This window comes from Heptranchias perlo, chromosome 18 (genome assembly GCF_035084215.1).
Source record: "Heptranchias perlo isolate sHepPer1 chromosome 18, sHepPer1.hap1, whole genome shotgun sequence".
Lineage (NCBI taxonomy): Eukaryota > Metazoa > Chordata > Chondrichthyes > Hexanchiformes > Hexanchidae > Heptranchias > Heptranchias perlo.
The window spans coordinates 41,313,503-41,331,833 of NC_090342.1; the positions used below are offsets into that span (position 1 = coordinate 41,313,503).

Consider the following 18,331-nt stretch of genomic DNA (forward strand, 5'->3'; position numbering starts at 1 on the left):
TCTGTTTGGCTCTCTTGGCCGTTGAAAAATCTGTATCAAAAATATTCCAATTTAATGAGAAATTTTCACTCGAAATGAGTCAATTGACTGACCGGGAACTCGGTGTGTTCAATACGTGCGAGTCGAGCCATAATAATCCGGAGTTTATTTACACTCCGGCCACATTAAGAAAGAACCACTGAGGTGAGCGGACAGAAAACACACCGCAGTCCGTAGGCCTTTGCTCTCAGGTCACTCCTTACCCGCGCCTGTACTGTGCCCATGGTTCCCCGGACTCCTCGCTAACCTCCCGACGGCCTGAGGGGTGTCTGCTGTCGATTTACAGCCCGTTGTCTCGGGGTTTGGTTTTATTATTAATCGTTTCTCACTAACGTCGGTCAGAACGCCAATAATACACCAAGGACGCCGCCATGACACATCACGTGACCGCCCGCTCCTCGCCGCTTATTGGCTGAAAGCAGACAGCGGGACCTGCGCGTGGACGGCCAATCCCAACTCCAGCGGAGCTGTCAATCATTGCCTGCAACTCGAGGTCGGAATAGTGAAATCTTAGGAATCTTACAACACCAGGTTATAGTCCAACAGTTTTATTTGAAAATCACAAGCTTTCGGAGGCTTTCTCCTTCGTCACTCACCTGTCGAAGGAGAAAGCCTCCGAAAGCTTGTGATTTTCAAATAAAACTGTTGGACTATAACCTGGTGTAAGATTCCTTACATTTGTCCACCCCAGTCCATCACCGGCATCTCCACATCATGGTAAAATCTTGGCTGCATATGGTAAAATAAACTTCGCTTGCTCTCTTTTGCTGTAAAATCCCAGTCCGGCCTCCAACTCATTGGCTGATGCTGTCAATAGTGTCCCACATTCCAGCTCTTTCCCCAGAGCCCTGCAATTTTTTCCATTTCAAGCATATATCCACTTCCTTTTTTAAAAGTTATTATTGAATCTGCTTCTACCACCCCTTCAAACAGTGAATTCCAGATCATCAAAACTCCCTACATAAAAAAAAAATCTCATCTCCCCTCTTGTTTCTTTTGCCGATTATCTTAAACCTATGTCCTCTGGTTACCATCCCTCCTGCCAGCAAAAAGAGTTTCTACTTATTTACTCCTTCAAAACCCCTTGAAAATTTGAACAACTCTATCAAAATCTCCCTTGATCCAAGAAGAACAATCCCAACTTCTCTAATCTCTCCACATCACTGAAGTTCCTCATCCATGGTATCATTCTTGTAAATCTCTGCATCCTCTTCCTAAAGTGTGATGCCCAGAATGGGACACAATATTCCATTTTATTGAAAACAGCTTCTCCTGATCAAGTATCTTTATTCTTGACTGCTTTCTCCCTAATGTTCATTTAATTACTAGATGTATAACTTCTGATCAGTGGGTTTAGCATCACTGCTGCCTTGCTCTTCAATTCGTCCTGACGAGCTATTTTATTGGATTACTTATCAAGTCTGATGTTCAGTGACATTGGTCTTTAGAATTGCTTATTCTTATTCTTATAGTGTCGTACCTGATGGAGTCACCTGCCCGTTCAGATTGAAGTTTCTATCAACATAAGTCCTACCTGCTCTTATCAGAGGTAGATCATATGATATATACTGCTCTGGCTTGCAACTATTATCCTTGGACAGTAACTCAATGTGAAAAAGTAATAATTTGAGTGTGGGGAGGGGGTGGGGGGAGAAAGAGAATGGGCTCCTACTACATCATTGAAAATTCTTCCAGCCTTACTCTATGCATTCAATCTCGTTTCTGTTTGTAAGGAATTATGCATGTTGTTCAAATTATATACTGTTTGAAATAACGATGGTATGCTTGCACATCAAACTCTCACTGAAATGCCTTCTGTTGCTCACAGTAACAACATAGTGCTCTCTGTATGCCCGACTAGCCTGCACACATCTACTGTGCATATTGAATTTTGTGTATTTTGTACTTGAAATATATAAAAGAGGTATAGTGTCAGCTTGGCTTAGTTTGTAGCGCTCCTGCCTGTTGGAAGGTCATAGGTTCAAGCCCCGATCTAAGATTGAGCACATAATTTAGGCTGATACATCAGTGCAGTACCAAGGGTGTGCTGAAGAAGGTGCTGACTTTCAGATGAGATGATCATGTGAATATAAAAGATCCAATAGTATTATTTGAAAATTCTTCTCTTAACCAGGAAGGTCCCAGATTTGAACCTGGACTGTACCAAATTTGCTGATCTCAGGGCTGCTACCATTGGCCTCAGTGCCCCGAGATTGGTAGGAAAATCATGCAGAGTGGTCATTGCTACAAGCTTGCTCGTGTGTAGGTTGAATGGGGTCAGGATCACACTGGCCTGTGATGCCAGCCAATAATTACTGGCCACTTCAGTAAGTTACCAGAGAGCAACCATTGCTTGTTGAACTTTACCCCGGGGAGAAATTGTCCAGAAAAAGGGGGGGAAAAAAAACAATAACTGGTATTAGCTCAGTTCTGGCTTCTACCAGTGGGAGCTAAATCCACTAGATGTGCCACAACCCAAAAAAATGTGGACAAAGCAGTAATCAATCCACGATAATGACACCTAGACTGCAATTTGAAGTAGGAGAGCAGTTTCCATTATATGTGGACACAAGGAATTTAGAATGGAAATAAATAAATAATGACAGAATGTGCAACTGAAAAGGGGACTGAATTACAGATGTACCCTTGTCCAATTATTGCTTGGTCTCCAACCCGGCTTCATCTGAAGACTATAAATTGGTTTTGCCTCCCCATGTGCAATGCCATGGGAGACCAACTAGTGATATTAAAAGTCTTACTTCTGACTAAAAAAAATTACTTCATGTTATCATGTGTTTGTTACACTTTTGCATCAAATTATAAATTCCCATGTCCACATTTATAATAGAAACTGTATGTAAATTTTATGCTGAATTACATATTCCCACCAGTAGTGGCTGAGTAGCACCTCAGTTGTGCATCTCCTATGCTTCAATCAACTATTTCTCTGCTTTCCAAATTTTCAGTTTCACTGTTTAATGATAAATAATATCATGGCATTATATGTAGGACTTTAAAATAGGGATTGAATTATGTCTGTGCACCCTGGTACCATTATCGCTTGCTTCATCTATAGAAACATCTTGTCTCGACTCAGTGTGTGCAATGGCACAGGAGATTGACTAGTATTATTGGAGATGCAGTATTATTTATTATTACAGACCTCTCAAGGTACTACTCATGTTGAATCAGAGGTTACAGTAGTATTGGGGAGGGGAAGATTTGGGTGTATTTTTTTTTAAGATGGAACTATTTGTGCCTCAATTTTGAAGAGCATAATTAGCACTCATTTTGGAAACTGGTTTAAGGTATGGAATGTACTAGGTCCTTCTATAATTACATGCTCCTTTATAGGCCACACAAACACACATGTCTTATATTAGTGTAAAAGTATAATCAGTTTTTATTTTCAATATTTTGTTTAGACATACATAGGTAGAGGAGATGGAGATAAACAGAATGATATACTATACAAGTCAGTATCCAAATACTGACTTGGAAGAATTATGGAGGTATTTGCCAACAACTGGTACATACAAATAAAAGGCAAGTCATGAGATACACCTTTAAAGATCACACTGAAAATAGCACCAGACAGGCTCATCATCATTACAGAGAGTGTAAATATCACATAAGATAATTTTTTTTCCCCCATTAATTTCAGGTTTCCATTCATCTCAATGAGATGACCAACAAGCTACATTCTGATTTGAAAAACACATATATACACACATTGTTCAGAACTGGAACAGCACAAGTTCATCCAGCAGAAGCCCCAATAGGTGTCATCTGCTACAGGATAACGGCAGATAATCAAACATTCCAAATTTAGGGTCTTACTCAACTGTTACAGCAATACTTCAGGCACAGGAATGAAGTACAATAATAAATATTAATTGAATTTAACATTTCTTGTGCTGCAAGACTAATTTAAATCAGACAAAGATGTTAAGCATTAGTGGGGTATGTACAATTTGTACAAGGTTTTATCTCCTGAATTGGGAAGTTAGACAATGGAGAGTGTATTTACAAATATTTAAAGTCAATGTGCAAGCAGCCCAGCAAGCAAAACACTTAACAAGCATTCATTTACAGCAATAAATTTCTTACAACGAGAAAGGTCAAGCTAACCTGAACCTAGCAATATATTTCAATGCAATAAAATTTCATAAAGAAATAAAAGCCAGTGTTGCTCATTCTACAAGATCTTTAGTTAACTAATGCAATCATAGTCTCGCTTCTTACAGTTTTTTTTACAAATAAGGGGAGCGCATGGGGGTGACAATATATGTACACGGAGTGGAGGTAAAACTAAGGCATGTGTGTTGGATTAAACTTGAAATCCACTACTTTATAATCGATGATACAGCCAGAAATTCTGCTATACATAAATAATTTATAGAAGGTATCAGAATATAAAAGCTTTTAAAATGATAAATACCAATCTGAGTTGATAAACCATAAATAGTTGGGCACTAATTCACTGATGCTGTGGATACTGATTCCACTCCATTGTGAACTCGATTCAAACATGGTCATGACCTGCACAATACATAGCACGTGTGTTAAGGTTCCTGAAGACAGTTAAGTGTGTGACAACAATCCTGTGTAATGATGAAGTTTACAACTAAGATTATTAATTTGAGGCCAGATGAATTAGGTTTCCTCTGGCTGACTAAAGGTCTTACCACTGTGCAAAAGAAGGCACACATTCATATCTAATCTAATTGGTCCTTGAGCAAGTTTTAAAGCTTTCATTCCGATCTCTGAACCCTGTTAGAAAAGGTTTTCCTGTTTGGCTGTCGAGTCCACTTTCCGAACTTCCTGTCTCCATTCAGGAATCATTGGAGATGGTGAAAAAATGGATCTGCTTGTCTGAAGTCGCCAGATCCTGCTTTGGATCTGAGGAGCTGGGAAACTCATAGCGCCAGGAGTTAAGTTCCACGGAGGAGATGTGTGAAGTGAGGCATGGATGGAACTGGTTTGAGTCAGGTGGAAGGCTCAGGCATTTTCTCAGGGGCACGTTAGCCTCAGCACTGAAAAATAAAGCAAACATAAAGCAACAAATTCAGTTCTTGTTTCCAATTAAGGTTCTATTAAATAAATTGAGCTGAACCCCATAAAATGACAAAACATACTATTGCCTTGATGTAACAAAATGCATTCCTAGTGTTATTTTCTCCACAAGAATGTAGTGTTCAATAAATTATAGAATTAAAGCAGGAGAAATCAACTCCAGTCTACCAATGGAAGAAATCATCTTCCAGGGACACACCTTTGGGATTTTCCAAAACTCTTATTAGAGTGTTGCAATCCAATTATTGTTTATTGAAGCTATGATTTCAGACTGGTACGGTATATAATGGTAGGCATAGAGTCAGCCTGGTTTTCCCACAGGGAAAGAGGCCATGGGAGTAAATCCACCCTTCCTGAAGAAATGACAGCTGTTTATGCATCATTCCAACCTGGCAGCTGAAAAGCAGCATTGGCAGAAGTCAGAGTACAATTCATGTGATTGTCTTTTTAGCTAGGGAATGGTACACTGAGATGAGAACCAAATACATTAAAAATTAATTTAGGCTGCTCTCTATTATTTTCATCGCCAGGCAGCTCAAAAGTGAGTCCATCAATCGTGGTGTCGTAGTGATTACAGCTCTATAAATATCTATTTTAGTTCACAGTTTACTGGACGTACTGGGGGGCGACATCTGGTAGCTAATTATCCAGCAGAGATCTTTGTGCTGTGACAAGGCTTATTGTCCTACATTAACCCAGCACACCTGCTCTACCAACATCATGTTTCCTTTTCCATTCCTTTCTACTTTATAATGCAATTTTTTAATTTGGTACTTTATAAAAAAAGTCTTTGCTAAAGTCTATTTATATTAAACCTACTTAGTCCTCCATCTCAATTATATCTTCAAAGAACACCAGTAGATTGGAAAAGGGTGATCTACCATCTATAAATCCATGACAACATTTTTTTCAATGTCCCTCTTTATGCCTCATTGTTCACTCTTCCACAATAATATCTATTATTTTCTCAATTACCAATGTTAAGAGCACAGGTCTATAGTTCCCTGGGTTATTCTTCAGTCCTTTTTTATAAATTGGCACAATTAGTGATTTCTTCAAGATATTTGACAAGATGTGACTAATTTCTTTTGCCAGCTCCTTTAATAATCAGTGTTGAAATCCATCCATGTCCTTAGTCTGCCTATCACTTCTTTGTGAGTAATTTCTATATATCTATCAATTTGTTCAGAATCTAGTAATCACCAGATGTGGCTGTCCTGCCTCAGGTATTATGCAACTTTTCAATCAAGATAATGAGACATCTACATCAAAAAATGATAATCAGGGTGCAAATCAGGAGTAGATTATAGAAAGGCAACAGTGTTGCCTTGTTCAAAAGGAAACAAACATTGTAACACTTTGAAATGGACCCTCACAACAGAAGTGCTTATGTGCATGGTCCTTTAATACTAAACATTAGGCAGTTCTGTGTTCAGTTTACTAATGGCATCTAGCCAATTTCCAAATCCATAAACTCAACATACCCTCCAGAATATCCAGTTCAGGTTATGTTCACCATACCCATTTCCAAAACTGAAAGATTTATATTAAAAATGTATATAATATTTGCTGCCTGCCTGGTTTTGGACTGGGCAAAATATGGCAGCCCTACAACAGAGGCCTGTAAAACTTGGAACAGTAAATCCAAGATGAGGAACCCAATGATAAAGCCACTTATAAAGTCACCCTTCCCTTTAAACTGCCTTCAGCTTTTGATATTTCCAAAAATATTTAATGTCTTTAATCCCTTACATTGTCCATTTGTCCCTATTTTATGTAAAGGAAAAATATTGCTTGGCTCCAGTTAAGTGTACACTATTTAAAAAGGTCTCCAGCAGCCTGGAAATGCCTTGGGGTTCACATACACCAATCTTTGAAGATGGCAGGACACAAGTTGGAAATAAGAATTTCCGAGGCAAAGTTTAAGAAATGTTTTAAAAACATGCAAACCTGGAATGTGGCTGCAGTCCGAACCGTTTTGTTGCTCGATGATAAATGACACCACCAATAATGCATAGTTGTTCTCGCATCCAGCAAACATCCTCCGGGACATCAGGAAGCCACTCCACTAACCTGCATGTTTTCAAAGATCATTAGTCAAAGGGAAACCACAGCAGCTAAGTTATTGCAGTTGACATTTTCAATTGCCGATTGCAATCAATCCAGCATTTGTCTAAAACCAACTTTCAGCTGCCACTATAAATGGCACTTTATTCTGTGGGGTAGATCCACAACAATAGATATCTGCACCTGGGTAAACTCTACATGTGATTTATTCTGGAATCACAGATGAGCAATTCAAGCACACGTGGCAACCCTGCACAGTTATTGCCAAGTCCCTTTGCCAGTCTGACCGTGGACCTTTCTGATGTCCAGGGGAGATCTGAAACGGGGAAACCACATCCAGGCCTTCATGGGTTAGCCCATATGTGTCAAGAGCAATCGTGACCTACATGCCATTGCAGCTATAATTTGTGTGGTGTCGTTGGCACATGGGAACCCATCTGAAGAGAAGTCAGAGCCTCAGACAGCACTGTCACTATGTACACTTTGCAAAGTTGCCTCAAACGGCTCTCTTGGCATGGGAGGTAATCCTGTAAATAAGTGGGATATCAGCAACTTCAAAAAAAAAATTGCCTTCTTCTCCTTTTGCTGGGGCACAGCTCCACAGACACCCACAGCCCTCCAGTACCTAGTGGAAGTGGCCATTCTCCACACGAGAGTCAAAATATCAAGTCTCAGCAGGCTACTTGGCAACTGCAGTAGCAGCCAAGCCTGATCTTGCCTTCATATTTACACTTTCTACCAGCAGTCAATGGATGGCAATCTGAAGTGGAAACTGTGGCAGATTTTTGTCCTCCTTAACTCAGGGACAATGGCCTAAATTTTAACCCGGAAGAACTGGTGGGTTGGGGGTGGGGGACAGTAAAAATTATAAAAGTTTGGAGCGGGAACGAATCCCAGCTCCAACCTGCTGAATAACGTGTTTCACCCAGATGTATCTGGGTGCGTGCTTCAGAAACCCAAAAGTCCGCCAGCTTTAATGACATTTAAAGGGGCAATTAAGATCGTTGAAGTAATTAACGGAATTAAATTTTTGTGGATTGAGGCAGACAAACAATTTTAACTCTACATGAACGTGTCTCCTGTGGCCTCTGAAACATGTTATGGAAACGGAGGAGAGTTGCAGCCGGCAGCCATTTGGACATTTAAACCAGTGATTGACACGTGAATAAAAGGTGAGTTTTTGCAGCAGGGCAATCAGTTCTCTCAGACAAACATTTGGCTGAGAGTTTTTAGTCTAAACACAAAGATTTCTTTGTTCACACATATTTACCAACATTTTGGACCCCCTCAAACTGACGCCATCAGGATGGGGGGGGGGGGCAATAGATGTATTCAGCAGTACATCTGAGGAGGAGGCATAGCAGTAGCCATAGCGTGCAGTTCTGGGAATTGCAGCTCCACAAGACAGAGGTGCGCCATAAGGACCTGCAGAAGAGCAGAGACAGGACCAACGGAGCGGCCAAGGTCGCAGCAGGAACTACCCTTGTGAGAGGATCTACATGCAGAGGTTGAGCTTCCTGGACCTCTGAGGACCAGTGCCTGCAAAGGCTTAGATTGAGTTGCCAACTGGTCGCAGACATCTGCAGGCTCCTTCATGCAGAGCTGCTCCCGGATGGGCTTGGTGGGCATGCAATGCCCTCAATTTCTTTGCCTCCGGATCCTTCCAGGGTACCACATGTGACACCCTCCAGGGTGTCTCATTTGTCTACACAAATGTATATGACAAATGAAGGATGGCTTGTTTGCCAGGTCATCAGGCTATGTGAACTTCCCCCGCGACAGCATCAGCCAGACTGAGGGCAGTGGGTTTCATCTCTCTGGCTGGCTTGCCACGGGTAAAGGGCACAATTAACTACACACACGTAGCAATCCAAGCACCTCCACATGAACCAAGAATGTTCATCAACTGAAAGGGATATCACTCCATCAATGCACAGCTAGTGTGCGACCTCCGGAGGAGGTTTCTGCAGGTGTGCGCCAAATTCCCTGGCAGTTGTCATGACGCATGAATCCAACACCCCGGCCCTCTTCCACACACAAAACAGAGTTAGGGGCTGGCTCCTTGGAGACAAGGGATACCCACTGCAGACATGGCTCATGACACCTCGGAGAAACCCCACCAGCAAGGTCAGATGGGACTGACATTGAACAAGCCATTGGAATGCTGAAGATGCGCTTCAGATGCCTGGATCGATATGGTGGAGCCCTTCAGTACTCACCAAGAGGGAGTGTAGAATAATAGTCGTGTGTTGCATTCTGCACAACATCACTCAACAGAGACGGTTACTGGTAGATGAGGAGAGGGAGGAGGGAGGAGGGCGGACGACGATGGCCGAACCATCGGCAGTGCAGCATCTCACCTGGCGGCTCACCATGCCAAGGAGTCACTCATATTTGATTGCAGATCTCCCGATGAGAATCTAAGTGACTATAGTCCTTCATCGTCGCTAGGTCAAAATCCTGGAACTCCCTACCTAACAGCACTGTGGGAGAACCTTCACCAAACGGACTGCAGCGGTTCAAGAAAGCGGCTCATCACCATCTTCTCAAGGGCAATTAGGGCTGGGCAATAAATGCTGGCCTCGCCAGCGACACCCACATCCCCCCCCCCACCCAAGGTTGCTCCAAACAGAAGGAGGAAGAAATGAGGAAGGAGAGATGAGGAGGACGACGACGGGCATCTACAGGACAACTACATATACACCCATTATAAATGCACCCAATGGGTGGCATCAAGTCTCGCTGATCATGATTAAGCACATGAAAGGGCGCTTTCATAAAAGGGTCTCAAGAGTGGGCAAGACGTGGCAGTAGTGGTGAGAATCATAACATTAATGCGAATTTAACAAAAAACAAATATAAATGAAAAATATGACCAGTCTGTCAGCCTCCTTTGGTGATTACAAAACCTTCGACTTCCTCTTCCTGGCGCTTCTACGTGGTGCATCCCCTATGGTTGCAGCAGAAGTGGTGGCCGGTTGCTCAGATTCATGCCCAAACTGCTTAGATGCTTGCGGCCTACGACCTTTGGGTTTCAGAGCCCGTGGGGGAGTCTTCCAAAGACTGCTCCACCTGCACCTGTGCAGGCGCTGACTCGGCCATCTGGAGAGAAGGCAGCACTGTGGGTATCGGTTGGGGGTGGGGGGGGGGGGGGGGGGGCAACGCATGAGACATGGGAGCGCTTTGAGTGGCATCCCCACTTCCATGTCTCCTTTCGCCATCATCCCTCTCCTGAGCCAGTCCCACATCACTCCTGCCAATCTGCTGGACAACAGCTTGAAGCAGATCTGAGACATACTTTAGCCTTGGCTTTAAAACATCTGTCTGCCTGTTTAAGAAGGCAGACATGTTGGCACCCAGAGTCTGCATGACCATTGTCAGGGCCTGAATGGACTCATTTGTGAGTCGTGCTTGAAGCTCAATGGAGGCTGCCATTCCCTCCATTGCAGACATTCCCGCACTTACCTGCGTCACCAGTCCATTAACGCTGGAGTTGGACTCCTCCAGCCTCTGCGTCAATGTGGAGACTGAATGTGGCAAGTCTTCCAGTACATTGCAAAGGTGCTTCTGTACCTACATCATTCCATTTTCAAGGATGGCCCCCGGGGTTCAGCACCTGTGCCAAGCTGAGGAGAGCTTTGGAGAGGGGTGCGCCCACCAACGTGGACTCTCCACCACTGCCCCTGCCACCAGTGTCTGCTCGTGCTCACTTGTGTGTGGTGACTCACCAGGTGACAACCCAACTACCTCTCTAATAGGACCCACCAATGTGCGAGTATCTGCTCTGGCGGATGGCTCACTGAGACGGGATGGTGCGCCCTCAGAGGCGAAACCTCCTCTGAGGAATCACCCTCGCCCTTAGCTTCAGTCCGTGACGCCCCTGGAAGAGAACATACAGCAATATTAAGAATAATCTCAGAATCATCTACAATGAGCATACAGAGGTGTGCAACAGGTCTATCATTGGTAACATCAATCTACATTGTGTGTGAGGGATGTTAAAGATCTGTCACCAGACGTTTGCAGGGTGCCACTCTCGGCATCCCCAGTGGCCAGGCACTCCACCATTCGGCTTATCTCCAAGGCCTCCTCCTTCGCCTCTGTGACTACCATGATTTGTGGAGGCCCCCCTCCAGTCCTCGCCCTCTCCCTTGCATTTTATGCTATCTTCTCCTACAAGGGGAGAAAGTACAGCCGTGCGAGTGAGTGAGGGTGACATGGTCACCCAATGGATGCATTGCTTTGGGTCAGGCTGGCAATGAAGCAGACGCATCAGTGGATGACTATCAGACAGACTGATCACATTGCATCAGGATTGGGATGGGTGAGATATGGGTGCACAAATTGGGGGGGTGGGGGTGAAGAAGTGCACAGAAAGTGATGGCAACTTGACACTGAGCCTTAAGTGGGTGTGAGGAGTGATGTGATGGAGTAGGCTTCGCAGGGCAATGTTGGGGAGGAGGGGATGGTTGGGAACGTTCACCACAGAATGCAGGAGAATCAGTAACTGTACTCACTTTTCCTGACCTGGTTAGGTCATTTAGTCGCTTCCTGCATTGCAGCCATGACCAGGGCACCGTGCTTCTGCTGCTTACCTGGCCTGGCACCACCAGCCACGCCTTCTTGGTGACATGACCAGGTTTCTTCCTCCTGTCTGGTGGGTATAGAACCTCCCTCCTGTTTCTGACAGCGCCCAGTAGTGTCTCCAGGGCGGCGTCTGAGAACCTGGATGCAGGCTTTGCTCTAGGATGTTCCATACTCATTTTTCCTCCTTTCTCCTTCAAAATGCATTGTTGGAGTGGCCCTTTAAATACTGGGCTTTAAACACGTCAAATGTAAATGCTGTAGCTAAGAGAGACTGCCATCATTATACATGCCACCCATCAACTTTTCCGGGAGAAATCAGCTTTCTCCCAGTGGTATTCCTCAGTATTAGCCAATCAGATTGGAGCCGGTCAGAACCGAATTGCCCTCCAACCAACCAACCGTTACTTTCTCACCTTGTTTGTTGCACAAACTTGAGACAGAACATTTCAATTGAGTTCAGTTAGTTTCTGAGATCTCATTCGTGGATATGTTTATTTAGTGCTTGTCCCCAAAGAAATTATATTTGTAACAAATAAACTGCTAAGATGCAGCTTCTAAAAAACTTTTAAAATTTACCTTAAAAAAAACAGTAACATTGTGGGGCATGTCTGATTGTCGTCTCATGTGAATCTTTATTTTCTTCAACAGTGATTGTAGATTTTTTATTTAATTTATGGGAAAATTCCTGCCACCTTGTGGAATTGCCATGGTTTGGAAATAAAATAGGAAATGGGTTGGCGTAATCATGCATTTTAACTTAATTAAAAGTATATATTGCGATACACTCAGCTCTAAAATGTCAATAAATGTACCAAACCAGGTCTCAAAAATTAAAATGCTGTGGAGGGACAGGACCCCATTGAAAATAATTCTCATATCTTCAGCACTCTCATCACCCTTAAATAATTTCAGTATCACTATTGCTGTTAACTGCTTTTGCGCAGTGCAATAAAAGTGATGTAATGTTGGGTGGATCAGCAGCATAGGTTATTCCAGCCCTTGTCCCACTGTACTCTCAGTCCATCTCATTAACTTCACGTCATAGGTCTACAATCAGAGCTGTTTTTGAGCGGTTAACTTTTTTGGTGCGGAGCTTTATTTTTTTAAGTTGTTGGCCAACTTTTGCTAGTTTTCTAGGTTGGAACATGCATCATTTTTGGCTGTGTGAGGAGTGGGGGTGTGGAAAATAGGGAGGGCTGAATACATAATCAACCTGCATAGATCAGTGATGTGTTATCATGTGTTTTCTTGCTCACTGGCCTCTGCAGAACCTATCCAGACATTGGGAGAGTTCCACAGACAGAAATTAAGTTACCAATTGGACATTACAACAAATAAAGAAACACAGGTTCTCTCTAATGCAGGGATTCCCAAACTGGGTTCCTGAGGGAGAGTGCCTCCCACATACACAGCCTATTGGTCATTTGCCAGAACAACATCATTGCCATTTTGTGGGACTTCCCATGAATGGATTATTGCAATCTAAGGCAGTGTCCCAAACCGCTACACGTGTAGGGAGCATGGCAAAAACGTTCACTTTGGGACACACCTCAACATTGTTTTTTCGATAAACATTTTATTTTTCTGACCTCTTCATGCTGGGGAGCACCCCACAGTTTGGGAAACACTCCTTTACGGTAAAGACCTGTAGGGTCGGAGCCAGTACCATTAGGAAAACAGTCTGTTTTATTTTTATACTGTAATTTATTGAACTTTGTTTTATGTTTTGTACGTTATCAACAAATATCTAATGTTAATGTTTACAGTGGGGGGGGGCGCGAGAGTGCTCGTTTTCACTACTGTGGAGCAGGAAACAAAAATAGTTTGGGATACACTGCTCTAATGGTTCAAGTACATCAGGTGTACAACAAAAAAAAGTTCCTGCTGCGGTCAAACAATTCCATAAAATAAAGACGTCTCGCTCTCTAAAGCCAGTAGAATCAAGGTGCTCAAAACACATACCTGCGGCCAAAAGAATAAGCAGACTCCAGCGGTAGTGTGTAGGGTAACATCACATAGGATGCAAGTCTAACCAGGAAGAGGTTGCTAAGCTGCGCATAGAGGCCACTTTTCTCTTTGCACGCTTCATACAATGCTACGGAGGGAAAAAAAAAAGAGGAAAACGTCAGAATTGAACTCTTTAGGTCAATTGCAGATATACACTGGGCTTCTATGCAACTGCACGCCAGAAAATGTCAGTTAACAGATCACATTTCATCAATTCCCAGATCGCACAGATGGTTTACAATTGGATCAGTTATTTGAATTTGTACATTTATACCCAGCTCTCCTCTTTTCACAATACCGTTACAAAGTCTTGGAGGTAGATGCTCGATTATTCTTTCATCTAGTGCTGATGACCAGTGCTTTTTCCTCGGTTGCTTCTTGTTTGATTCTGATTTTACTGTTGGAGCTCGGTCCATAGCAGTAGCCATCGTTGCCTCCTCCTCTTCCATGAAGTATGTTGTGTTATTATGGTTGTCCTGATTCTCGGAGTAGCACATGTCTACTGCCTTCACTGATTTGATAGAGATCAAGTCATTTAGAAGGACCGGCATTTTAAGCAGATCTGAGAAGCAAACAGAAACAGGGTGGATTGACATACGAGAGAATATTTTAACAAGGCTAACATTTCAGCTTCAACTACACTGTAGAGATCAAAGACGATAGAAGTCAATATTTTGAGGGTTGCAAGACATACTAAAAATTCAGCACTAGTGCAAAGACACTAAACTTGTGTAATGTAAATCCAGAGTTATAAGAACATAAGAAATAGGAGCAGGAGTAGGCCAATCGGCCCCTCGAGCCTGCTCCACCATTCAATAAGATCATGGCCGATATGATCCTAACCTCAAATCTAAAGAGCACAAGAAGTAGGAGCAGGACCTGGCCACTCAGCCCCTAGGCCCGCTCCGCCACCCACAGGGCCTTGACCGATCTGAACTCAGCTTCATGTCCAATTCCCTGCCCGCTCCCCGTAACCCCTAATTCCCTTTACTTCTAGGAAACTGTCTATTTCTGTTTTAAATTTATTTAATGATGTAGCTTCCACAGCTTCCTGGGGCAGCAAATTCCACAGACCTACTACCCTCTGAGTGAAGAAGTTTCTCCTCATCTCAGTTTTGAAAGAGCAGCCCCTTGTTCTAAGATTATGCCCCCTCGTTCTAGTTTCACCCATCCTTGGGAACATCCTTACCGCATCCACCCGATCAAGACCCTTCACAATCTTATATGTTTCAATAAGATCGCCTCTCATTCTTCTGAACTCCAATGAGTAGAGTCCCAATCTACTCAACCTCTCCTCGTATGTTCACCCCCTCATCCCCAGGATTAGCCGAGTGAACCTTCTTTGTACTGCCTCGAGAGCAAGTATGTCTTTTCTTAAGTATGGACAGCAAAACTGTATGCAGTATTCCAGGAGCGGTCTCACCAATACCTTATATAACTGCAGCAATACCTCCCTGTTTTTATATTCTATCCCCCTAGCAATAAAAGCCAACATTCCGTTGGCCTTCTTGATCACCTGCTGCACCTGCATACTAACTTTTTGATTTTCTTGCACTAGGACCCCCAGATCCCTTTGTACTGCAGTACTTTCCAGTTTCTCGCCATTAAGATATAACTTGATCTCTGATTTTTCCTACCAAAGTGCATAACCTCACATTTTCCAATATTGTATTGCATAAGTTAAGACCTTAATTAATTCTGGAGCGAACCAGAGCGAGATTCCCTCCTCCAGGGAATCTCCTCCGCTTCGCTCTGGTGTCAGATCAGGCTTCAAGTCAGGATTTAGGCTGCATTTACACTATAATTATAGGACTAGTGCATAGCAAAACTGTTATGAATACATCCAGAAAAGCATCATGTTCACTTTTTAAAAAGTTGTTGTTGCAATGAATACTAATTTTACACCTTTTTTGAAAATTATGATTCATGATGATTATAGGAAAGTTATGACAGTGAAAAACCCAAACCCCAGTCCTATGGATTTTTGAATGGGGATATAGATGTAGAAGTGACCCTAACAAATGAGCACTATTACTTTCATAGAGACCAAATCCTGTGAAGAGAAATTCAAGACTTACTATTTCCTTTGAGGAATCGAAGTGCATCTCCATAACCTTGATGGCACATTTCACCAAGCACCTGAAAATAGGTTCCATCAAGTTTTTAAAAAAAATAACACAAGCTGCACAGGAAAAGCAACAGATCTCCAAATTTGTACAAACGTTCTACTCAATTCTGAGAAAGCCAATGGGTGCCATGCATCTCATCAAGAGACCACAATAACAGTAGGAATCTAAACACCGTACACAAGAACCAGTCAGCTACTGACTTATTTAACTACCCACTATACATTCTAACAGAGCACTTACGCAAGCTTGAAGACCTTGTGTTTTTGGTTATTCAGTCAAACTAAAATACATTTTAGGATAGAAAGCTTCCATGGAATGCAAGAAAAACTTTCAAATTTGAAATAAGCAGAAAATGCTGGAAGTACACAGCTAGTGCACCAGCATCTGTAAAGATAAGAAATAGATTAATATTTTGGGCATCCCGATGAAAGATCTAAACCTGAAACGTTACCTTGTCTTTTCCCTTTACAGATGCTGATGGACCCATATACTTTCGGCACTTTCTGTTTCATGGAACTTAAGAAATTAGTGTAATGGACCCACACAAAAACTGAGATTCAGGTATATGAAAGGATGCAAGAAGCAAGCAACTGTTTTCAGAATTGAATTTTATTTTGTTTCAATGTCAAATCAAGACATTTAAAAATAAACTAGTAATTTGGCTGTGGCATTGCCCTGGTTAGTTGATGAATAAGTTTTATTTATATTTGGGGAGAGACTTCAGAAACTAACTCCATGGAGGCATCTAATGACCAGAGCCTGAAAATACATTGAGCAGGAAATATTGGGAGCGATTTTAACCCTACCCCCCTCCTGGTGGAAACCAGGTAGGTGGGCAGTTTAAAAAAAAAAATCGCCCAAGTTACTTACCCGTCAGGAGCTGACAGGTTCCAATTTGCATCTGCTCTCCTGAGCAGGCAGCAAGGACACCTGCAAAAAACCAGCGGGGTCCTTTAAACACAAGCATGTTGGACCCAACTGCAATTTGTATGGAAGATCATCGACCTGAAACATTAACTCTATCTCTCCACAGATGCTATCTAACTTGCTGATTTATCGCCAACATTTTCTGCTTTTATTGCAGATTTCCAGCATCCACAGTATTTTGCTTTAGCAATTTTTAATTTTACCATCAGTAGGAAGCGGCAGTGAGTTTCCCACCAGGACAACCCAGCGGTGAAGAGGATCAGGGCTGGCAGAGACCTAAAAAGTCAGTTTAAATGTTTTTAAAAAACACTTTCTCTGGGCCCAGTAAGAAAAGCTTAGGCCTCTCCTACCACGATCTTGCTGCCACACTCCCCACCACCCCGCCCCCCACCAAAATCATGACAATAGAAAGAAAGATTTGTGGACAAGAAGTGCGCACCCCAAGAAAGATTAATCAGAGCAACGTTTGAATACGATGATAAAGCTTAAGTAATACATAATGATTAATCTGAAGGATTAGCAAGCGAGTGGGAAAATCTAGAAAAACCAGAGTCCATTTTTTTCCTCGGGGTGGGGGAGAGGGGCTTGTTTAAACACAGGTGTGAGAGTGAGTACTCACGTCCAAATAAAATTCCACTAACAAATAGTAGCAAATATTTTTAAATTTCATATACTATCTAAATATTCTAATAATCTGAAATATTGTAACATTCCAATCCTAGCTGCAGATATGAGCTAAAGGTTCCATCTACCTTTGGTTCTGGAGGGAAAAGGGCTCGAGTCAGTCGGTACAGGTTTCCCAGGCTCAACTGGATGCTGGTGTTGGTGACACGCAATTCGTGGAAGTTAGTGGAGCTGTCTCGAGGACAGATATCACTTTCTCCAGAGAATGGAGACACAGTAATTGTATTCTTCAATTCATACTGAGGCAAGTTATTGCTGAGCCCTCCATCCACATAACGCTATAAAACAAAAGATAATAAAGGGTCAATTTTAAACACAAGGCTATGGCTTTCAGATCAGAGCTTTGAAGTGGAGCTGGTCTAACTCAGAATTTTAGTTTACAGATCTGTAAAAGATTAGTCTTTGAAATCCAAAATTTCTTCCTAAACCACAATCGTAAAATAGGTACAATTACTCTATAGCCAATAATGGTACTTTTTTTTTTAAAAAGGTAAAATGGCAATCCTGGTTTCCTTTTTCTCTGGGTTAACACCAGCATTCTGGTTTGTATCATATTCTTCATAAAAAAATTGCTAACTTTTAAAAAACGGGGGAAGGCAAAAAAGTTAAAATAAATTGCTTAAAACACTGAGTGCGAATATTGGAGCCTTGCATAAAGGAATGACTGTGCCCCATGTGAAGGAGCCAAATTAACAGCAAAGATAATTATAAACCCAGGATGATTCAGCAGTTCTTTGGATTTCAAACTTGCATGTTAACTCGTCCTGTATACAGCAAGCACAGTAACTCCAGGCTAGTCCACCCAATAAGATCGT

The 18,331-nt window shown here is 42.4% G+C and overlaps 2 protein-coding genes and 1 long non-coding RNA gene across 3 annotated transcripts in view; 1 reads left to right on the forward strand and 2 right to left on the reverse strand.

Annotated features, from left to right (window-relative positions):
• The window catches only part of samm50 (SAMM50 sorting and assembly machinery component), a 31,980-nt gene extending 31,539 nt beyond the window's left edge, over positions 1-441 (reverse strand). The window contains exon 1 of the mRNA XM_067999783.1: positions 243-441. Within this exon, the coding sequence (XP_067855884.1) occupies positions 243-263 (21 nt within the window). The 5' untranslated portion in view covers positions 264-441. The remainder of the gene's footprint in view (positions 1-242) is intronic.
• LOC137334803 (uncharacterized) lies at positions 1-16,560 on the forward strand. Its single transcript, XR_010966249.1, has 3 exons — positions 1-183; positions 1,512-1,588; positions 16,377-16,560. It is a non-coding gene; the product is annotated as an uncharacterized lncRNA (long non-coding RNA).
• The window catches only part of pnpla3 (patatin-like phospholipase domain containing 3), a 26,596-nt gene continuing 11,678 nt past the window's right edge, over positions 3,414-18,331 (reverse strand). Inside the window, exons 4-9 of the mRNA XM_067999782.1 lie at positions 17,585-17,794; positions 15,855-15,915; positions 14,075-14,338; positions 13,732-13,864; positions 7,066-7,188; positions 3,414-5,075 (exon numbers count right to left, since the gene is read on the reverse strand). Coding sequence (XP_067855883.1) covers positions 4,874-5,075; positions 7,066-7,188; positions 13,732-13,864; positions 14,075-14,338; positions 15,855-15,915; positions 17,585-17,794 — 993 coding nt within the window. The 3' untranslated portion in view covers positions 3,414-4,873. The remainder of the gene's footprint in view (positions 5,076-7,065; positions 7,189-13,731; positions 13,865-14,074; positions 14,339-15,854; positions 15,916-17,584; positions 17,795-18,331) is intronic.